The 24,929-nt window shown below is 42.3% G+C and overlaps 1 protein-coding gene across 1 annotated transcript in view; it reads left to right on the top strand.

The window, feature by feature from the left end:
* GPC3 (glypican 3) overlaps positions 1-24,929 on the top strand; it is a 534,194-nt gene that overhangs the window by 199,897 nt on the left and 309,368 nt on the right. The window contains exon 3 of the mRNA XM_056538460.1: positions 4,142-4,833. Within this exon, the coding sequence (XP_056394435.1) occupies positions 4,142-4,833 (692 nt within the window). The remainder of the gene's footprint in view (positions 1-4,141; positions 4,834-24,929) is intronic.

Below are 24,929 nucleotides of genomic sequence, written 5' to 3' on the forward strand. Positions count from 1 at the left end.
TAGCTGTATAGTTATTTAGAGTTGATTTAAAGATGTCCCATTTACCTTCTGTATCAGTATTTGGCAACACCTCCCCCCAGTCTATGTCCTGTAGTGCAGATCTCAGCCCAGGGAAATTTGCCTTTTTAAAGTTATATGTTTTTGCCTTCACCGTATTTATCGGGGTATACCACGCACCGGCCTATAACACGTACGCACCCTAATTTTACCAAGGATATTTGGGTAAAAAAAGTTTTTTACTCAAATATCCATGGTAAAATGAGGGTGCGTGTGTGCGCGTGTATACCCCGATACACCCCCAGGAAAGGCAGGGGGAGAGAGGCCGTCGCTGCCCGCTTCTCTCCCCCTGCCTTTCCTGGGGTCTAGAGCCCTGCTGCCGGCCCTTCTCTCCCCCTGGCTATCGGCGCCGCTGCCCGTTCGGTCCCCCTTACTATCGGTGCCGGAGCCCCATTGCCGGCGCCGATAGCCAGGCGGAGAGAAGTGGCGCCGACAGCCAGGGGGAGAGCCAGCCAGGGGCACCCATTGCCGGCGCCGCTGTCCCGTTGCCTCCACCCATCCCCGGTGGCATAATTACCTGTTGCCGGGGTCGGGCGGACCTGACCCCGGCAACAGGTAATTATGCCACTGGGGATGGGGGGGGGGGGGGCAGCGGCGCCGGCAATGGGTGCTGCTGCCCCTTCTCTCCCCCTGGCTGCCGATAGCCAGGGGGAGAGAAGGGCCGGCAGCAGGGCTCTAGACCCCAGGAAAGGCAGGGGGAGAGAAGCGGGCAGCGACGGACTCTCTCCCCCTGCCTTTCCTGGGGGTGTATCGGCATATAACACGCACATAGACTTTAGGCTAAAATTTTTGCCTAAAAAGTGCGTGTTATACGCCGATAAATATGGTATATTGTGGTCGCTATTACCAAGGTTTTCCCTCACAGTTGCATTACCAACCAGCTCTGCGTTGTTGGAAATGATTAGATCCAACAAGGCATCACTTCTTGTTGGGTCCTCCACAAACTGGCCCATAAAATTATCCTGCAATAAATTTAGCACGTGGTGCATAGACCTGCCCCCAAACCTCACTAAACACACAGGGCTGCCGCCGGGTAGCTCTGTGTGCATGCTGATCACAGAATACGCAGCAAATTTTCTACTGTGTAACACATTTTGTGAAGTGTGAAATATGCTGTGTAAGCACTACGGGACTATACCCTAAAGAAGGCTCGAGAATTGTGTGAGGCACTTACCTCCTCTTAACCCCTTCATGACCCAGCATGTTTTTTTCCTCCTTACATTCTAAGACCCATAACTTTTTAGTTTTTCGACTGACAAAGTTGCATTTCCAATGATTCACTTTTTTTAATTATACAATGGATTACAAAGCCAGAAAAATATATATTGAGGACAAAATTGAAAAAAATATGGAATTGCACAATTTTGAATGCCGAAATTTTTTTTCGGAATTCAAAATATTTAGAACACAGAAAAAAATCTCCAAGGGTAACTGACCCAACGCTATAAATAGCCAAAACAGAAGAACCACTGCATTTCTATGGATCAAACAATCTTTATTGATACAAATTACACAAATATTAAGAACAATATCCTAAGAACAATTAAAAACAAACTAGTTGAAGCGAGGAGCGAAACGTAGGTGTTTTAACCACTCTATTTACTTTCTCCTTGGTAACTCTGGGGAAGTGTTGATATCCATATGTACATTTAACTTGCACTTTATCATGCCTATGGCAGCCTTGTCTTTGCATGAGTAACCTTATGCACTTTATTATGTATTTCCTGTATTTTTACATGATCAGGCATTGACCTGTATATTATTATTATTATTTACCCATGACCCCAGTGACCGCCTGTTAGTTCTGGTCCACTGGATCACTAAGTCTGGACTATACTCCATGTTTGTTTTTAATTGTTCTTAGGATATTGTTCTTAATATTTGTGTAATTTGTATCAATAAAGATTGTTTGATCCATAGAAACGCAGTTATTCTTCTGTTTTGGGAGTTCAAAATATGGTAAATCTGACATTCCACATTTATTCTATGGGTCAGTATGATTCCAATGATACCAAACTTTATTAATTTTTGTTTAGTTTTATTGTTAAAAAAAAATTCAAACAAACCTTGAAATAAAAAATAAAAATCTAACTGTTTATTACCATGTTCTCACCCCTATAACTTTTTTTTATTTAGAACTGTTTTAGGGTTTGCTTTATGCGCCATGAGCTGTCGTTTTTAACGGTACCACTTTTGTGTAGTTCAGGTTTTTTGATAACTTTTTATTTTAAAATATTTGGGATGTAAGGCTGCTTTCACACTATGAATTTCGCCGTTTAGGAACTTCCGTCAGAAGTTCCGTCACTACAGCTGCGAAACCTGGCCGTTACAAAACCCCTGACGGCCGTGACTAAATTGCATTGCAGCCTATGGGGTTTTGCAACTGCCCGTTTGCACCCGTATATGCCCGTAATTCATTACGGGCGCTATACAGTGACGGGACATCGTGGCGGAAAAATTACTGCATGCATTACGGGCATATATAAAAATTACTGCATGCATTACAGGCATATTCGGGTGCAAACGGGCAGTTACAAAACCCCATAGGCTGCAATGCAATTTAGTCACGGCCATCAGGGGTTTTGTAACGGCCGGGTTTCGCAGCTGTAGTGACGGAACTTCTGACGGAAGTTCCTAAACGGAGAAATTCATAGTGTGAAAGCAGCCTAATGTAACCAAAAATCAGCAATTTTGGCGTTTGGAATTTTGCATTTTTGCTGTTCACCGTTCAGGGTTCAGGATCAGAAACATAATATTTTAATGGTTTGGACAATTACACATGCGGCGATACCAAATATGTGTATTATTTTTAGTTTGTACAGTGTTTTATTAAAAAAAAAAAAAGGGAAACGGGGAGTGATTTGTATTTTTATTAGGGGAGGGATTTTTTTTATATTTTTAAAAACATTGTTTTACTTTTTTTAATACACATTTCTTACTATCATAAACCATCATCAGATGGCTTACAGAGATCAATGTAATGTTATTGCATTACATTGATCTATTAAATCTGTGCTCGATTACAAAGGGCTGCCTAAGTGAGCCCTAAGCAATCTCAGAGCCAGGGAAGACGCCGAGGAGCAGGTGAGACCTCAGGCAGCAACCCATAGCCCCCCCCCCATGATTACATCGCGGGAGGGCTAGTGGACCACTACGGACCTCGGACCTCGTTGTGATTGCTGAAGTCCGTCATTACCGGCAGATGTCAGCTGCTGATAGCAGCGGACATCTTCTGGTCATGACGTGCACCCGACCCGCGGGCCCCCGTCATGTTGGCCCACCCGAGAGCACTGTGGTCAGGCAGAAAAGAACTTCACAACTTCATCTGTAGCATACAGCAGCTGATAAGTACTGTAAGGATTAAGATAATACTGTAAGGATTAATATAAGAATTTTACAAATCTGTTTACCTTTTTGGCACCAGTTGACTTAAAAAAATTTTTTTACACCAGAGTACCCCTTTGAAGAGTCCTTTTAGTTTAACTAAAAGTAAAGTATAAGTATGAAACTTTTAAGCAAAAAATGTAATAGAGCACCATGAGACTCTTTTCTATTTACGCAATAATTGGTACTATGATTTAGTGTTCATGTTAATGGTATCCCGTTCCCGTAATACTATTCTTGTTTTCTTTCATAATCAATGACATCAATTGCTTATTTAGAAGCAGCTCCAATAGTTTTTAGAATCCTGAGCACTGTCCAATATTGTTATATAGCATAACAGTTACAGTAATATGTGTTGAAGTGTTCTCATTTGCTAGGGAAATGCGTTAGCAGTTCCTTCTCCAAAGTCTGGATCCACGTGACTTTGCCATTGTTTTTAATGAAAGCTTTTCACGATGCTTGTATATGTTGAGAATACAATATGCACATGAAAAATGCGTTGTAGGCACAAAGAGAAAATTGTTAGAATAAGATGTTGAAGCATTTCGAGGGATCTGCAAAAAAAATGAGTGGCCATATAAAATCCATCCTTGTCGTGTGAATTTTGAAGCTTGAAAAGAAACTATTTGATGATGAATGAATATATGTAAGTGGATTCAAATAGCATTTTGTTCACTCTCCCTTTTCTCTTTTCTTGCAGAAGCGTTTGAAATGGTAATACGGCATGCAAGGAATTATACAAACACAATGTTTAAGACTCATTACCAAAACATCTCATCTAAGACCTTTAAACTGGTCGGTGAATTATTCACAGACATTTCACTCTATGTCTTGGGTTCAGACATTAATGTGAATGATATGGTGAATGAGTTTTTCGATGGCTTGTTCCCGTTAGTGTATGGCAATTACTTGAACCCTGGATTAAAGGAGTCAATGGAAAATGTAGAGTGTCTTCGACTGGCCAGACGAGACGTCAGTGCATTTGGTCAGTATCCAAAAACAATCATGACCCAAGTGTCCAAATCGTTGCAGGCTTCTCGAGTTTTCCTGCAGGCTTTGAATCTCGGCATAGAAGTGATTAATACTACTGACTATTTAAAGTTCAACAAGGACTGTGGTAGGGCACTACTGAAAATGTGGTACTGCTCCCACTGTCAAGGTCAATTGCTGGCACGGCCATGCGCTGGATATTGTGGAACTGTCATGCGAGGTTGCCTTTCTATCGTTGGGGAAATAGACTCTTACTGGAATGAATACATTGCATCAATTGAGAGACTTTCTAAAGAAATGCACGGGATTTATGACCTAGAACGTGTTCTACTTCATCTGTATTCGCTCGTCCAAGAAGCTGTAGTACATGTCGAAAGGAATGGAGGAAAACTTTCTACAGCGGTAAGTCCCTTCTATATTGTTATGAAAGGTTTTGGAGAGGTTGATGTGAGTCATGTCCTTAAAACTCATCAAAAAGCAAAACTAAAGTTCTTTTTTTGATAAAGTTGATTCAGCGTATATCTGTTACATAGGTGAGTATTAAGAATGACAAAACTGTGAAAAGTCTATCATTTTTATTTAGCACTTTAGCACATATCCTATGCAGTATTCTAGCAGCATAATTTCTGGACTGTTCTGGCAAATGTCATAATTAGAAGACTGCTATTTAAACCTTAGAACATACAAACAGAGCAAAATGGGGCCCAAGTTACTGATGACATTTGATGAGTAAAAAATCACGTGTTTGAGGTGTTGCCCCCCCCCCTTAGTCATACAGAGGTTACATGTTTCTTATGCTTAAACAGTGGTCACATGACAGAACACATGAAAACATCTGTACCATCATGTTAACCCCTTAAATGTAGAACGACCGTATGTAACGGAGAAGAAAAAAAAAAAATTTACATGGGTATTTATGTGGACACCATCAGGACAGCTGCATCTTCCTATCAGTGAGGGTAGTTGGACCGTAATAGTAGGAGATATCAGCGCTGGACAAAGGAACCAAGAGGAGTGCAGCATAAAATCAAGATGGGTGTATTAGATGCAACGCGTTTCGCTGCGCATGCGCAGCGAAACGCGTTGCATCTAATAAACCCATCTTGATTTTATGCTGCACTCCTCCTGGTTCCTTCGTCCAGCGCCGATATCTCCTACTATTACGGTCCAACTGCCTATCTATTGTTTCCTAGGAGGGCTGCGGATGAGGACACATTTACTGTCAGGCGCTTCCCATTGTTGTGTGTGTGCACACAACCAACTCTGGTAAGCGGCGTGGGATAGATCTATTCCCCCTCCCTATGGGCCTGACCTGCTGATCCCGCACATGGAGCGCCTTCTGCTTTCCTTTTAGATTACTTATCAGTGAGGGTGTCGGAGCTTGCCTTCATTGTACTCTTGATATAGAGTTTTGTTGTGAAATAGATGACCTGATTCACACATAGGGGCCAACCTGATTAGACCATCGCTTGTGCCAACAAGGTTGTATCATGTAAAGATAGACATGATCTTATTAAGTCTAATATACGCAAATGAGGACATAATACAGATTTGCCTACTGTTTTCTTACTCGGTATGGTACACATTATCTGGACCTCTGTAACATAATTCACAAATTCATGCCTCTTTTTACTTTAGATCTCTCGTTTTGCAAATCCATGGAAAGCAAATATTATTGTATTGGCTAAAAGAGCACTGACTCCTGGCCAGATAGTGCCACTTAGCTTGTTTAATAGTAAAACCAGATCTACCCCAACCTGGCTTAAATTGTCTTAAATTTTAAGGGTCTTTTAGACCTACCTTTTCCTTCTAGGCAACCAGGAAGACATTTGACAAAAAGCAAAACGTGAATTCCAATACCACACGTGATATATTTATTATCTTGCGATTCATGTAAATTGCAATATGTCAGATGTCCCATCATGACCCTGAAGAATCAAACCACAGGGTATAGGGCGGGTAACCCTTAAAACTAGAGGGGAAGATTTTGGGAGGAAAGTTCTGTACTGGGGGATATTTTGGGTCAAGACCCTGTCCACTAGAGCATTGGTTCTTAACCTGGGTTAGATCGAACCCCAGGGGTTCGGTGAGTCAGTCCCGGGGGTTCGGCGGGGGAGGTCGCAACAGGACAGGCAAACCAAGCAATTGCTTGGGGCCCCGAGCAGAGCCGGTGTTTGCCCGTCCTGTAGCGACGGGGCAATTCCCCCCCATTACTATTAACTCCCTGCGGCCCCGGGTTAAGTTTAAAAACGCAGGGCCGCCGGGACATAGCGCACACCGGGACGTCACTGACGTCCCGTGCGTGCGCCCATGGAAACGAAGGTGCCAAGGACTGGAGGATAGAGAAGGAGAAAGATGCATGCTGGCCAGCTTGGTAAGTGTCCAGCGGCACGTCATCTTTGGTGCTCCGACCACCGATCCCGGGACCTACTGCTATAGCCGGAGCAGTGGTTGGAGCACTGAAGTGGGCAGTACACAGGCATACAGCCTCCAGCCATACACTGTATATGGCTGGAGGCTGTATGTCTGTGGGGGAACACTGCCTACTTCAGTGGTCTTCAACCTGTGGACCTCCAGATGTTGCAAAACTACAACTCCCAGCATGCCCGGACAGCCGTTGCCTGTCCGGGCATGTTGGGAGTTGTAGTTTTGCAACATCTGGAGGTCCGCAGGTTGAAGCAACTGGCCTGCCTAATGTGGGGGAACACTGTCTGCCTAATGTGGGGGAACACTGCCTGTCTAATGTGGGAGAACACTGCCTGCGTAATGTGGGGGAACACTGCCTGCCTAATGTGGGGGAACACTGCCTGCCTAATGTGGGGGAACACTGCCTGCCTAATGTGGAGGAACACTGCCTGCCTAATGTGGGGGAACACTGCCTGCCTAATGTGGGGGAACACTGTCTGCCTTATGTGGGGGAACACTGCTTGCCTAATGTGGGGGAACACTGCCTGCCTAATGTGGGGGAACACTGCCTACCTAATGTGGGGGAACACTGCCATTGTTGTGAAAATGACATTAGAGTGGCCCTTGCCAAGGTACAGCCGCCCATTTCTGAACTGGTCTCTGAAAGACAACAGCAGAAGTGACTGATTTGCAGTAAATATTCATTATGTTTTTGTGTGAAAATCATGTTTTCATGGTTTTGTTCTTTGTTCTTAATGGTTTTATTCATTTTGTGCACCTATATATAAATATATACTTAAACATATACCTCCTATGTTTTGAATTTGAAAAAATCATATTTTATTTTTCCAATTAAGAGGGGTTCGGTGAATGCGCATATGAAACTGGTGGGGTTCATTCCCTCCAACAAGGTTAAGAACCACTGCACTAGAGTATTGTCAGGTCTGAACAAGAGGCAGGAGGTGCTCCTGCACTACTGAGGGTAGGTTGTACCATCTTCTCCTTTCTCTTTTGGATATTTGAGCTTTGTTTCATTCTTCCATGTGCAAATCAATCTATTTTGATTAGTAACTTCAAGGTTATGATGTGCTTGAATTAAGTGGAGACTATATACTATATACCATATAGTTCGACATTTAAGGGGTTAACATGAAGGCACACGCGTTTTTACCTGTTCTGTTATGTGTCTTATGTGTATAAGAGACCTGTGTATTTTAGTATGACTAAGGGTGGCAACACCTGAAATGCATTCCTGTACTTTGTATTCCCCACTTGTCTTTATGACTTTAATTTAATAAACTTTTTCATTATTTTAAATAGACCTTTTCACTGTTTTGAGCTGGATCCTGCTTTGTCAAAAGACTACTCTACATACATTCAGTGGTTTTATGGGTTACAATGCTCTTAGGTTTCATTACTTTCAACTTTCAATGGCCTTTTCTGGGCCCTTGTAACTATTTGAACTATGCAAGGGCACTGAGCTCCATGCTATTAACTGGAAAAACCAACCATTCAGGAACTGAATTATGTTATGTGTGATAGGTCTGAGTGCAATAGCCAAGCCAATCAGCATGCGGGTATTACTCTTTATCTGTGTCAGTTCAAGCTGCTGTATTGGACCCCAGCTGTTTCTTAGCCACTTGTCATGTGCCCATTTATTGGTGAGGGGGAGAAACAAATTTCGAAAGAGCCTCTACCAACCTTGATCCTACCCTCAGACTACACACACTGTGAAGTTGTAATGTTATCTTCCAACAAAGGGCTATGACATTAATCCTACTGCCAAAAATTTGGGATCCAGTGGGACATATTGGGTGCTGTCCTAGAAAGCCTACCACATGTCCGAAGATAGTCCAGGGAGCAATTGGCTGCTTGCAATGTTCAATGAGTGATTGATGTCTTAGTGGTATAAAATTAGTAGGATGAGGGGGCCTGGCTCTGGTCTGCTGATCCCACATGTCTGGGGTCATTGACTATTAGGAGCCGGATTGTTGCTAGGTCAAGTGATGACTGTGGGAGAAGTTGAAGTTGTGTTCCTCACTACTTACATTCTGGATCCTAGACAAGCAGAGTAAATGTAGCCAAAAGCCTTGGCTCCCACAGCAGGCGCCTCTCAATGTTCACTGTCTCTGTAGATCTGTGGCAAGGGGGTGCCTTGGGGAGCAGAGCATGCCATGGGACAGTGAGATTGGAAATCTTTCTGTTTGTAATTCATGGGTTGGGCAGCACATAACACAGCCCACTTCAGGGGTCCCATAACACTGTCAGTGGTTCAAGCCAATCACAGTGCTGCAAATCAAACCTGGACTGCTCTTTGTCACCCAGGGCTGCGGCCACTGTAAAGTAAGTATGTGTTGACATCATTTTTACATTTATTGTGAAAAATTTGCATGCCAACAGTTCGGATAGCTTGACCACAGGTTTATCAACACAGATTTCTGAACCAGTGAAATATCTGAACAGTCAGACCAAATTGGCCATTTACAGACATGAGGGGATTAACTTTTTTCAATATTTTGAATATTTTCTTTTCTAAAAACCAGTGCCCTAAAGCTGCCCATGTGAACATTTCCACTATAATTTATGTTTATAAGCAGTAGTAGATTGCAGTAGATTCTATGGTGTGCGAGAGGCCACACTATGGTGTGCGAGAGGCCACACAGTTTGATAAATTCTCCCCTTAGTCATTTTGTAAGGCTAGACCCAATTTTTACATATAAAATCAAAATTCATGGTTCCTAAGTAGAATAGGCAAGGCACCTAGAAAGAGGTTGACTTTTCCGGTCTCCCATCAATGCCAACATTAATCTACATTAACATAAAGTCACCCAAAATGTGAGACACCAGTGTGAATTCTCCATGACTTCAATTACTTGGCTCCTGGGATTTGTCTAGCGTTGGGTAAATACTATTGGGACATGTGTGATCAGGGATGATGACCATATTTAACACCTATTCATTCATTCCACATCCAGTTTTACTTATCATTTCTGTGCCAGATTCACTTTAGGTATTCTGATATTTATTGAACATTTATCGTGCATTATGTTTGTCACCGGCTAACAACATGTTATAGAGCATGTGATGCTGAGCAGATTAATATTTTGTTTGGAGGAAATATTTAACATAACTAGTATTTCATTCAAACTTTGCTCTTTCAGGACTAAGGAGTCTGGTGGGCGGTCCTAATTAGAGACTGATATTCATCTCTGTAGGCATGCCCATATAGGGAAGGCTGTAAGTCATTATAGGGGTACTTTGGTGGTTAAGGTTTTAATCTTCATGTTTTATGCAATTGACATGTATTATATGTTTGTGTAGAATGTGTCTTTTAGTGTTACCTGTTGTGGGCCAGGAAGTTCTGTAGTTCTGTGTTGGACCTCTTACTGTTGTCCACAACGTCGGCCATGTTAGGATTAGGCTGTGGACAACATGTCATGGCTTTTTTTCCCTCTGTTCTTTCAGAGCCCCGGAGGACACAGGTCTGCATGAGCGACATAAGCCACGCCCCCTCATCTCCCCCTCCCGGAGGATGCAGGTGTGCATGAGAGAAAGAAGCCAGAGCAGGGAGAGAGAGGACATACACAGCTCCTCATCTCCCCTCCCCCTGCTCTGTCTTCTTTCAGTGCAGACCTGCGTCCTCAGAAGACAGAGAAGATAAGAGTGTTATCTGAAGGGGAGGATAACAAGGTGCACGGGCCGGGGATGTATAGACTGCAGGGGAATAAATCTCAGACCGGGGATGATTTCTATGTGTGAAAGGGGGGGGGGGGGGGACTCCTGAATGACACATGCTGGGAGTTGTAGTCCCTGTTATGTGTGTGTATGCTAGTGTTTACAAACCACTGTTCCTACAGCTGTTTCAAAACTACAACTCCCAGCATGCCTGGACAGACTTTGGGCATGCTGGGAGTTGTAGCTTTGCAACAGCTAGAGGCACTGGTTGGGAAACACTGTCCTAGCCTATTCAGCATACAAATCATGTTACACCAGTGTTTCCAAACCAGTGTGCCTCCAGCTGTTGTAAAACTACAACTCCCAGCATGACCTGACAGCCTTTGGGCATGCTGGGAGTTGTAATTTTGCAATAGCTGGAGGCACACTGGTTGGGAAACACTGTCCTAGCCTATTCAGCATAGACATCATGTTACACCAGTGTTTCCAAACCAGTGTGCCTCCAGCGGTTGTAAAACTGCAACTCCCAGCATGACCTGACAGCCTTTGGGCATGCTGGGAGTTGTAGGTTTGCAACAGCTTGAGGCACACTGATTGGGAAACACTGGTGTATGCCCTATAGAGGTGTGGTGAACTACAACCCCCAGGAGACTACAGAGGCAGCAAGCTGGTGTTATACCACAGACTGAAGACTCCTGAATGACACATGCTGGGAGTTGTAGTCCCTTTTGTGTGTGTATGACAGTGTATCCCAACCAAGGCTGATTATATCAGTGTGCTGTGTATAAGGGGGCCGACCCGGGAAAATAGTAGGGTGGGTAAAGGGCGGAACAAAAAAATAAAAAAAGGAGCCGCAACAAACCAGCAAGGCATGCTGGGATTTGTAGTTTTCAGCACAGCAAGAAACAGGAAATAGAAGCAAAGATAGGAAAACAAAGTGGGGGATAAAAAGACAACAAAGAACGGAAATAGAGTAACCTAAACAACAAGAATAGAAATGAAACAAAACAAATAGGGTAAGTCACAAACGGAAAAACACGTTGACCACCGGAGTACCCCTTTAAGTAAAACTGGACTGGACTTCTAAGCCAGAATAAGCATTCATTTCAATCAATAAATTACACTGAACAGTTTTGTATAGTTTTTACACCAAACTATATATCGATCCGCTCAGCTTCTCCTGCTCTATACCATAATGTTGTATACTGGACGGCATTTTTATGGTGACAAGATTTTGCTTTAAAAATCTGAAAGTGTTTGCCTTTCCTTTTTATTTTTGCCTTCTAGCTTTTCATTTGACATAACATTTGTATGTGTTTTGTTTTCGCTCCATTATGAGTCACTCCGATACTTGTTTCAAAGTTCTTCGACATATTGGCACAAAGAAACTATTAAAAGCGAATGAGGCATTGGTGGTGTCAACAGCTGCACATTTTTTACCATCTGCCACTCTATTATAAATACCATCTATTAAAATGAAAGTCCTCAATTTTTTGGTTCTGGATCGAGTGTTTTGAACCTTTTGTATGTTCAGGTTTGTTTCATTGTATGGCGCTTGGTATCTTTTAATCAGCGCCCGCCTGGCATCATTGTGGAATAAAGAGATGCAGGCAGAGCATTATCTCTAATGAGGCAATCTGTCTGCTGAGATCCCGCATTGTACACTTAACATTGCCTTTAGTAATCATATGTACTGCATCACCAAGGGATGAGATATTGTCTTGCCGCTCTAGCGTCTAATCGATAATCCCCCCTCCCCTATTGATGTTTTGAGAATATTTGAAACAAAGTCGTTACTTACAGAGTTACAATGTTGAGGCTTTTTTTTATCCCCTTTATACGTGGCAGCCAGCATTTATTACATTCCACGTTTTTTTTTTTCCTAATCTTTATTGGAAAAAACCAACAATTTAACAAGCTTCGATTTATCAACGTCAGGACGGAGTTTTTATCAGCAAGATGATTAGACAAAGTGTCACATTGTAAATGCGTAGGGGAAAAAATGGTTGTGATTTACGCACTGTTGTTATATTATCTTTTAATATGTTTTATGCCGCTCCACACAAATTTCTGCTGTTATGGGAGCAAGGCTATTTTTACGATTACAGTCGGAAAAGGGAACGCGGTGCGGTGTATGGTAGGTTCCGTCAGTTGTGTAATGATCTGGGATTTTCGTGTTCCTCATGTGGTGAGCTTAGCCGGATACAGAAGAATCTCATATCATACAATGGTTGAATCCCCTAAAACACCTAACGTGAGCTTCTCACCCACCACTAAAAGGTTCCCGATATGCCCCTTCAGGAATGTTTTTGATTATGAGACTAAAGGGGTACTCCGAGGAGAAAAACTATTTTCTTAATATCGACTGGTGCCAGAAAGTTAAACAGATTTGTAAATTACTTTTATTTAAAACATAATCCTAATCCTTCCGGTAGTTATCAGCTGCTGTATACTACAGAGAAAGTTGTGTAGTTATTTCCAGTCTGACCACAGTGCTCTCTGCTGACACCTCTGTCCGTGTCAGGAACTGTCCAGAGTAGGAGAAAATCCTCATAGCAAACCTCTCCTGCTCCGGACAGTTCCTGACATGGACAGAGGTGTCAGCAGAGAGCACTGTGGTCGGAGAGAAAAGAACAACTCTACTTTCTCTGGAGCATACAGCTGCTGATAAGTACTGGAGGGATTAAGATTTGTTTTAAATAGAAATAATATAAAATCTGTTTAACTTTCTGGCACCAGTTAAAAAAAAATGGAATTAGAGATGAGCGAACTTACAGTAAATTCGATTCGTCACGAACTCTTCGGCTCGGCAGTTGATGACTTTTCCTGCATAAATTCAGCTTTCCGATGCTCCGGTGGGCTGGAAAATGTGGATACAGTCCTAGGAAAGTCTCCTAGGACTGTATCCACATTTTCCAGCCCACCGGAGCACCTGAAAGCTGAACTAATTTATGCAGGAAAAGTCATCAACTGCCGAGCCGAGAAGTTTGTGACGAATCGAATTTACTGTAAGTTCGCTCATCTCTAAATGGAATAATTAAAAAATGGTTTTCCACCTGAGTACCCCTTTAATTCCCATTTTAAAGAGCATATATAGATATTACCATGAAATAAACCCATTGGGGTACAAGGATTAGCAAAATAATAAACATAGAAGGGAAGAAGAGGAAGGTTGGCCTTAATATAGACCCACACCCTACAATACATTCATAACACCCTACAATACATTTATCAAAGGCAAAAGAGGCAACACATTTAAAAACTCTTTAAAAGTAATAGTTGGAGTGAAGATAAAAAAAATAAATATAAATTAAAAAGCTCTCCTGTGGACGAAGAAATCCACTAATGATGTTATTATATTGGTCCAGCCATACAGCAGTGATCTCCAAACAATGTGGCTCCAGCTGTTGCAAAACTACAACTCCCTGCATGCCCAGACAGCCTTCGGCTGTCTGGGCATGCTGGGAGTTGTAGTTTTGCAACAGCTGGAGGCACATTAGTTGGGAAACACTGTCTTATGGGCATACTAGTGCTCTCATATAGTACCATGAGAAAACACCAAGAACTGTGGAACATACCGATAGGAATTTTTTTATTGTCATGAAACCTCCACTTTTTCTTTGGGTTGCAATACTCTATAATAGGAATAATTTTTCGGGCTTGTAAAAAGTCATTGCTTCTCCACTTTCCAGGCACAAAACCTGTTGCTTCTCCCAAAAAAGGATAATTTTTGCACCACCTGGAAAAAGTCATTGCTTCTTTGTGTAGAAACACCACAAGGCATCTACCTCCAAAAAGGAATCGTTTTTAGACTTTAATTTTAAAAAGCATAAAAAATCCTCCAGTGCGGTGTTTTTTTTTTTTTATTCAACCTGTTCTTTACCACTGGGTACCATTTGTTTACCTATAGCCATACATGTTGCCGGAGCTTTGAAATGAACGTTGCCTTATAAACAGCTCAGAAGTACATAGATAAACTCCTAGGTGACCTAACAGTGTAATGCTGGGTTCACCTATGTCCGGTATAGCTGAACTCAGCCGAAATCTCGATGCAACTGATGCCGCAACTGATGACAACATTCACCAGTTGTCATCAGTTGTATGGCATCAATTGTTTCTAGCACCCGACAGGGGAACGCAGCAAGCTGCGTTCCCCTGTCCGGTGCTGTTTGGTGTGTACAACCATCCGGCATGAAAATTGGGACACTGGATGATTGTGAACTGTCCCATTCAAATGAATGGGATCAGTTCTAGGGATCGACCGACTATCTGTTTGGCCGATATCGGCCAATATTCACGATTTTGGGCATTATTGGTATCGGCAATTACCTTGCCGATATGCTGATAATGCCCCGCCTCCCCGGCCAGAGACCGCCGCCGCCACCACCGCTGCGGCCGCTGCCCCATTGCCTCCCCATCCCTGATTTTATAATTACCTGTTCCCGGGGCCCGCGCTACTTCTGGCTCCTGCAACGTCCTGCGCGCTACACAGCGCAATGACGAGTGACGACCTCAACGCGACATCACCGTCAGTCCGCGCAGTGACAGGACGCCGCCGGAGCCAGAAGTAGCGAGGGCCCTGGGAACAGGTAATTATAAAACCGAGGATGGGGGAGGCGATGGGGCAGCGGTGGTGGTCGGACTAGGGAGGACCCCAGGACAGGCAGGGGGAGAGAAGTGGGCAACAGTGGTCTCTGGCCCCGCAAAAGCCGCTGCAGTTCATTGATTTAAAGCGCCCGCTTTAAATCATTGATCTGCGGGGGGGGGGGGGGGGGGATATAGCCGATTACTTATACCGGAATGTCGGTATAAGTTATCGGCTATCTGCCCAAAAGGTCACAGATTATCGTATCGGCCCTAAAAAATCGATATCGGTTGATCCCTACTAGCATCAGTTTCCCTCTGGTGCAAGTCGGAGGGAAACCATGCAGGACAGCTGATTTATGGGAACCCAGCCTAATACAGGACTTTAAAGGGGTACCTCGGTGAAAAACAATTTCTTTTTAAATCAACTGGTGCCAGAACATTAAACAGATTTGTAAATTGCATCTATTCAAAAATCTTAACCCTTCCAGTACTTATCAGCTGCTGTATGCCTCACAGGAAGTTCTTTTCTTTCTAAATTTTGTTTCTGTCTAACCACAGTGCTCTCTGTTGAAACCTCTGTCTGTCTCAGGAACTGTCTAGAGCAGGAGAAAATCCCCATAGCAAACTTCTCCTGCTCTGGACAGTTCCTGACATGAACAGAGGTGTCAGCAGAGAGCACTGTGTTCAGACAGAAAAAAGATTTTAAAAGAAAATGACTTTCCCTGTAGTATACAGCAGCTGATAAGTACTGGAAGGATTAAGATTTTTGTATTTTACAAATCTGTAAAATTTTCTGGCACCAGTTGATTTGAATTTTTTTTCCCCAACAGAGTACCATTTTAAATATGCACCCTGCTAAACCTATCTTGACTGAAGAGCTGCTGCCAGATGCTATACTAAATCTCTAAATGAAACAGACTGCAGAAGTAGGTCCCAGTTCTTCAAACCCAGATGTTTTGACCTCAAGCTCATGTTAAAATTACACTAGTCAATCAATAATTTGAAGGTTTTGGGGGGAGATTTACTTGTGCAGTGAAACAGTGGAGCAGTTGCCCATATCAACCAATCAGATTCCCGCTTTAATTTTTAAATAGGCATCTGAAAAATTTAAGCTGGAATCTGATTGGTTGCTATTAGAGATGAGCGAACTTACAGTAAATTTGATTCGTCACAAACTTCTCGGCTCGGCAGTTGATGACTTATCCTGCATAAATGAGTTCAGCTTTCAGGTGCTCCCGTGGGCTGGAAAAGGTGGATACAGTCCTAGGAGACTCTTTCCTAGGAATGTATCCACCTTTTCCAGCCCACCGGAGCACCTGAAAGCTGAACTAATTTATGCAGGATAAGACATCAACTGCCGAGCCGAGAAGTTCGTGACAAATCGAATTTACTGTAAGTTTGCTCATCTCTAGTTGCTATGGGTAACTGTTCCACTGTTCTTCTGAACAACTATTGATACAATTATTCCAAAAAATGTTAAAATAATTGGCAAAAATAATTTTAATGTGGTTCTTTAGGCCAAAACTACATTTGGAGGGCTATGATCAGGTTTTTTAAATCTTCCCATTTTTTTTTTTTTTTTTTTTAAAGGATTGGTCCTATCAGACTATGAGGTTCTATGAGGAGGTCAGTTCAAATTTTTAAATAGAAGTAATTTACAAATCTGTTTACATTTCTGGCACCAGTTGATTTAAAAAAAAAAATTCCCCTGCAGTACCCCTGTAAGTACCTATGTGTCTTTTATACAGGTAACGTGTTGAGATTAGGAGCACTCCCTTAAAAGGAGGACTGCTGATCTCAGCTCACCCTGCTTAAAAAGGCACATTTACAAGCCTGTCTGTTTGAATAATTCAGAGATTCATTTGCAAACTTTAGAAGAGCTTGTGCTGGGGATTTTTTGAGTATGGGGACTATGCAGGCACTGCAGGGGATTAAATACTTTTCCCCTTCACTGTACCAATAGAGAGAGAGAGATCTGCTGGGGACCACCCTGATGGCTCGGAGCCCCTTTCGGAACCAAAGGTAAAACTGTTACTACTCTGAAACGGCACAGAGTGACTTATAGATCATTTTGATAGGGAAGCCTGTCGGAGTATTATACTGCCTGTGGTCCCAGCACTGTTAAATAAGTGACAGGTTCTCTTTAATAGGGTAATTAAATATGGGTAATGGTTCATAATGGTGCAGCCAGTATCCTGTCCTGTACAGTACAAGTCAGTAAAGGTCACTACTCTTAATTATCACTATTGTCTTAATTGATGATTTTCCAAGTGGATCATTAATATAATTTCTATGGCCAACCTTAGTGCTAAAACCATTCATACTAAGCATTTATCACTTATACCCTTTAAGGTTAAAGGCTATTTTTTGTACCTTTTTTAAACCAATACATTTTGTATGTTTTACATTCTTGGCACACTCTTCAAGGAGAAATATTACCCCTTTGGTCCCCCTTAATGCCAGTATAAAACAGGTCTGATTAAAATGTTAAACATATCCACTGGAGCTATAAATGGCACAAACATCATCTGATATTCTGGAGATATATATGTCATAAGAAAATCCCTCGAGAGATCTCTATAGAGTATAGACTGAGAGTATAGACTGTATTTGACTATTTTCCTGTGCAGATCCATATGTTCAAAGTCACCAAATCAATGGGCCAGATTGACTTTTCATTGTTGCCTTTTGTGCCAAATTTTTAGCCGATTGTGACACTGCATGAAAAAGCCAAACAACCCTCTCTAACACGATAAAGTAGGCGTATCTATGGGATTTTCTCAAAATCCTACAGATTTATCAAAAAAATTTTCTTTTATTCTAAAAGGAAATTTTAAATACTTAAATTCTAACCAAAATTAAAATATGAATGGATTGATGGCTTGTTTAAACATAATGAGGGACATTTAACAATGTTTGCTTATGTATTCTTTTTTTTAGTAATTTTTTCCTTACTTTTTTTTGCTTATGTGTGACTTATTTATCAACTGCTTTCAGCCTGTTGATAATTTTCTTTCACGTAAGCAATTTTTGCTTTTTTACTTTGGTAGTAGCTTTTTCTGCTCCACGTTTGAGCTGGAGTAAATTTAGTCCATTTTAACCCTGTTGCGACTTTTTTTTGCGCAGTTGCGACTGTCGTAGTTAATAAATACCTGACTACCCGTAGTCCATTGTAAAATTATTACTACGCAGTTAATTTTTGGAAAACTTGCTTTTCTCGCTTTCCAGTCAAAATGTCGCACGAAAAATCGCGTAGTCGTAGTTGCGACAATTTTGTGACAATTATAGTAAAGAAAACCTGACTAAACCCGTTGATAAATGTCCATAAATGTGAGCACAATGCTTCACTATTTATTGGTGTGCCAATATTTTCCAGAGACCTGTGCCTATTTAGTAAAACTGGTGAAAAAATATAATTTCTGATGAAATCCAAACCATAGGGATCAGACGAAATCCAAACCATAGGGAAACATCTATAATAGTAAATCTTGATCACTGTATTGCATTTACAGAAGATTTATTCTGTCTGCTCCATCTATGTCATATAGGCTTAGCCATTTTCACACCAGACTTCTTATTCAAGTTTCCTATTTAAGGACAAGAAGTGGCTACAGAACAACTACTGTACCAATATCAACCATATAAGCTCTTATGTGCCTCATTTCTCTATCACCTAGTCATCTATTGGGCTTTGCTCTTAAAGGGGTACTCCAGTGGAATTTTTTTTTTAATCAACTGGTACCAAAAAGTTAAACAAATTTGTAAATTATTTCTATTAAAAAATCTTAATTCTTCCAGTACTTATTAGCTACTGAATACCACAGAGAAAATTATTTTTGGAGGTCACTGCCTCCTTCTTCAGATCAGTGGTGACAGTATTACAGAAGTGCATGGTATAAATACAGTGAAAAATGGCACCAAATACAAACAGGGAGGGGTCAGTGGGTCACTTGACTAAACATAATATGCAGAAAATGTAGAAAAAACTATTCAATACATGTCAAATGAATAAGTAAATAATCATACATTACAATAATTGTTCAAGTAGTGTAGAAATTTGTAATAAAAACAAGTATGGAACAGTAATAAAGGTGGCCTGTATTATAGCATATCAGGGTCACGAATGTTCTATGTACACAGCGGTGGCCCGTATCATAGCACCTCTGGGTCGGGGGAGGAACCACGGATCGGGCTGTAACTAGGATGCGTTTCTAGGGCTGCAGCTAACCCGCCCATAAGCCACCCCGTGTCACTGTGGAGTGCGGTCACGTGTAATAACAAGATGACGGCCATCCGGCCAATCAGTGACGCCGGGGGAGTGTCGCGTCAGGAGTCCGTGATGCGCATGGACTTCTCGTTGCGAATATATGTAAAAGGTATCGCAGTGCAGTGTAAGCGCTGTGTGGCCAGGATCGCAGAGGAAAAGGAGTTTTACTGAGTGGAAAATGAGGGGTGAATGAGTGGATGTGAATAGAGATCAGAGAATCCTGGGGATGTGTGAAGTGATAAGGGGGAAGGTATAGAGGAGAGAAAGGAGCAGATTAAAGAGGAGGGGACGGGGGAAAGAAGAGAACAGATGTGGAAGGGATGAGGAGAGAGATAAGAGCAAAGCTAGAAGTGGGGGACGGAGGAAATAAAATGCAAAGATGGGGGTAAGGAACAGGGGAAATAGGGAGGAAAAATAGGGACGCGAGAGAAGAGTAAGAATAAAATAAAGGAAAAAGGAGAGAATGCAGAAGAGTGATAGTGTAAGATGATAAGGGGTAAGTAAGAGGGGGATGTGTGAGAGTGTAGAATGTAGCTAGGGGAATAAAATGGGGTAAGAACAGAAGGTATAATAAGGTGAGAAAAAAAAAGAGTATAGATGCCATTGTATAGTAGCAAATGACTCAAGGATGTAATAGTATGACTGACTCAAGATAGTGGCAGTCAAAACAAGAGAAAGAAAATATGGTGTATATCGTGGAGTAGTACAACCCTAGAGGAACGGAGGGATGTGTAAGGTGTACTGAAAATCCCTGCAGGTAACATATATATGACACATAGCTACAGAGGAACACAAAAGTATATACATGCAATGATGTAAATTATAAAAACAGTGTGGAAAAAAACATATATATATATATATATATATATATATATATATATATATATATTTACAGATAGGCAGGTACAGGGACCAAAGTACCCAAGGCATGGATCCAATAGTTCTCTCTATGTCTCAAAGTGCTGTTCCTTTGTGACACCTATTTGCAGATTTTTTCAATGGGGGTGGCTTTGATGAGACCAAACTGTCCTGCATGGTAGTAATGTGGCGGGATACACTATGCAACAAAAAACCGCCGGCCGTGTTGTTGCGATGCTTGTTAATACGTTCCCTGAAACACCGGATAGTCCTCCCAACATACTGAAGTCCGCAGGGACACTAAAGTAAATAAATCACGTATTGTGAACCACAGTTGAGCAAGGAATGGATAGGGTATGTTTTTAGTGTGGTCCTGGACGTGAAGGTCTTGCATCTATGTGTGATGGATGCACAGCATTTACATCTGTGAAGCCCACATCTATAGCTCCCGATGGTGGTGAGAAAGCTGGAGAAGGTAGAGTGGTGAGTAATGGGATGTAAAGGTGAGGTGTATGGGGGCAGATGGTATTAATCCCTAAATGTTCATGATGCCAGGGCGTGGTTTTACCAAAAGCCACCCGAGCGGTAGCACCGCTAGTCCTAGTTAGGCAGAGCAAATAAGAGCCCTAGGCCAGGTCAGGGTTATTGGTAGCTTTACTGAGGTAGATGGTACAGTCTTTACAGCTAGGACAGGATCCCAGAGAGGTTGCAGGGACAGCTTGCAGCTTGCTGGGACTTGCAGTGACTCGACAGACTTTAGGACAACCACGCTGACTATAATAGACTTGACTTGACTGTAGTGTTGAGCGGCATAGGCCATATTCGAATTCGCGAATATATGGACGAATATTCGTCATATATTCGCGAATATTCGCATATTCGTTATATCCTCGTTTTATTTTCGCATATGCGAAAATTCGCGTATGCGAAAATTTACAGATGTGAAAATTAATATATACAAAATTAGCATAAGGTAAAATTCGCATATACGAATATTCGCATATGCTAATATTCGCATATGCGAATTTTCGCACGCCAGTCTCACACAGTAGTATTAGAGCCTTCTTTACACCATACAAGCTGGAAGCAGAGAGGGGTGATCACTGTGATGTGTACTGTGAAGAAAAAAAAAAACAAAAAAAAAACGAATATTCGTAATTACGAATATATAGCGCTATATTCGCGAAATTCGCGAATTCGCGAATATGCGATATTCGCGAATAATATTCGAATTGCGAATATTCGCGAGCAACACTACTTGACTGAAGGTAGTGACAGCAGACATAGATGACTTGACTTACTGACATGTGGCTGTAGGTTAGGCTTGAGGCTTCCAGATGTGCTGGACACTAACTCTGAGACGTCTGGACTGAACTTGACATCAGCAGAAAAGAGAGAGATTGTAGTACCTTCCCCTCTTATAAAGGGGGGCTGAGCAAGGAGCCCATAGGTCAAGCTGCAGGTCACCTGGTTAGCTGGTGCTCTCTGGGTAACAAACAAGTGAATTGAACATGTGACAACAGTATCATGTAACTAACTCAAAGGTTCTCAAAGGTCCCTTATACATAATACATATGCCTCTATGGTGTAGACTCTGCAGGAGAGCCCCTAGGACACAGGGGGACTCAACCTGACAGGGACTAAGTACTGTATGGGACTATATCCGTACTGGGACATCACAAACCCCCCTACTTAAAGGGGTACTCCACTGCCCCAGCTTCCAGAATGTTAAGTTCAGAACGCTGGGTGCGGGTCGTGACGTCACGGCCATGCCCCTCGAACTTTACACCCCCTCAATGCAAGTCTATGGGAGGGGGCGTGACATCCACCACGCCCCCTCCCACAGACTTGCATTGAGGGGGCATGGTGTGAAGTCACGACCCCCGCAGACCATACCCAGCATTCAGAACTAAATGTTCCAGACACTGGGGCAGTGGAGTACCCCTTTAACAGAAGTCACCCTCGACAAAATTCCTGTCGGGATGATCAAAGTGACTTTGGGGCCGAATATAGTCCTGGGGCATTGTGACCCAATGTCCATTTCCAGGCTGTTTGTTTAACGAAAACTGATAATGAAATAGAGTCATTGTATAAATGTCCATACATCCTCTGGTAGATTTTCTGCATTCAACGGAGAATAACAATATACCTATTACTATGGTATAACACGACTTATGGACTATGACTATGTATACTATGACAGTTGACTATACATATTATGACATCCGACTATGCATATAATATTCTATACACGACTAGACATGACACCGGCGGATTGGGTTGCTGGAGTGCCCAATGCCTTGGCTACTGGGGTTTCTTGGCATTACACACTTCTCCCCAGAACTCTAGTTATATTTATGCTAGACATTTTCTTACGCTAGACATTTTTCTTAGATAACATTTGACATTTTGTTACCTTTGACTTTTAGTTGCGTGCTTTTGGGAGTAACAGGAATACCTTCTGGCCAGCAAAGTATCATGATCACGAGGACACAAGAAATATCACACTTGACATTTGAGACATATGACATTTGTATGGTCTGTGTGGTTGTGAGTGTTACAGTCCTACTGTACATGAAACATGTGTACATGACTTTGTGTACTTTATGTGTACTTATGACTATGTGTAGTACACAACTTTTACTGTTGAGACTGTACATGATGTTGGTGATGGGGTGAAATGATGCTTCTCCCGATTGGTTCAGGACAACCCTTAAAAGAAAACTACCAAACATCAGAGAATACGGTACTTTTTGGTGTATAACAAATTATATACATTTTATTACACTACAGCAATTATAGTGCAGGATCGAAAATATTTCTTTTGTACATAATAGCAAACAAAATGTATTACTATGGCATATTTACATGTCCATGTATCGTTCAGCAGTCCAGATAAACTATAGAGTTCAATTGCTAAGAGCTCAGGTTAGTCTCCTGTACCTAAGGAGTCTCTCGGCCGAAGCTGGGCACAAAACTTACGAGATTGATTACTGCAAAAACTTTCTTGACTAGTCCGTCAGGCACTTGTGCTTAAACGTTACTGTAGAAACCTGAAACAACAAAAATAGTGCTTACACACAGAAATCGGTTAGTCATACTACCAAGTCTGGTGAAGTTATTGTACACAAGTTACATTGGCATTGTTTTATCCATACATATAACACTTTGGGGGAGACGCTGCAGGAGAGCCCCTGGGACATAGAGGGACTCAACCTGACAGGGCCTAAGTACTGTACGGGACTATATCCAGTACTGGGACATCACAGTAGAGTTGGTAGTCTTGTTTTTAAATTTGCTGGGTGCCACCATATTACGCATGGTGCGGTCCTACAGAGAGTCAAGGAGGGTTTGGGAGGAATAATCAAGCTTAAATACTGGTCCTTGAGTAGGATGGGCTAGTTTTTGGAAAGAATCCTACTGTAGGTGGTAGTGAAATAGGAGTCTCTGTGGGGGGTTAAGGAAGTTAACAGTCTTCTTGAGATAGGGTGCTGGCCCTGTTTAAGGCCAAAGTTGATCGCCATTTCTAAAGTGAAAGCTCAGTCGGGCTGATCGGGACCACAGTGTCCCGATCAGCTGTTAGGATATGAGGAGGGTCCCTACCTGCCTCCTCGTTGTCTGATCGCCGATTCACAGACAAAAGCAGTGGGGCGCCGATAACACTGATTAATGATATGCTATGGCATAGCATTGATCAGTGCCTGCAATCAATGTACTTCATGTTATAGTCCCATATACTATTTTCTCTGAGACATCCCTCTCCACTCATTCCATAAGAGCGCTAGTGAATAACTTACACAAAATGCCTAAGTAATCTCTATGGCTTTGGGGGAAAAAACAACACAAGTAGTTGTGGTGACCCACAGTGATGGCGGGACCACAGGGTGTAGCGGTGTAGGTGGATGGTATTAGCCCTTAATGTTCGTGACGCCAGATTGGTTTTTGGGTACAGGAACCACACGAATGGTGTATTCGCTATTCCAATGGCTAGGCAGTGAAAGGAGAGTCCACAACCAAGTTATGGTTTAACGGAGGCTTTACTGAGTTAAGACAGGTGTTATTATCTTCACAGCTATGCCAGATTCCCAGAGAGGTGGCCAGGAACACAGAAGGATCTTAGACTTTAGAATCTTGACTTTAGGCTGTACTTGACTATAGGTAGTAGTGACAGCAGACATAGACTTGTCTTACTGGAATGACTGTAGATTTGAGGCCTTCCAGGTGCTGGACACTCACACTGAGATCTCTGATCTTGACTGTTGCTCACATGTTATGTTTATGTCACATGATGTTACCCAGAGGGCACCAGCTTAACACATGACCCGCGGCTTGACCAATGGGCTTTTGCTCAGCCCTCCTCTATATAAGGGGCGGCCATTACAATTTTCTCTCTTAGCTCTTATATAGAGGGGGGCTGAGCAAAAGCCCATTGGTCAAGCCACGGGTCATGTGTTAAGCTGGTGCCCTCTGGGTAACATCATGTGACATAAACATAACATGTGACATCTCACAGTTCCTTTAGATGGTCTCTCACAGGTCCTTTAGACTAACTATACATTAATACACTGACTACAATCCTATGACAATAAATGACACTATAGTAACAGCAGGGGAGACACTGCAGAAGTGCCCCAGGTCACTGAGGGACTCAACCTGACAGGGCCTAAGTGTAGTACAGGACCATGTCCTGTACTGGGACGTCACA

The sequence above is a fragment of the Hyla sarda genome, chromosome 9, assembly GCF_029499605.1.
Source record: "Hyla sarda isolate aHylSar1 chromosome 9, aHylSar1.hap1, whole genome shotgun sequence".
Taxonomy (NCBI): Eukaryota; Metazoa; Chordata; class Amphibia; order Anura; family Hylidae; genus Hyla; species Hyla sarda.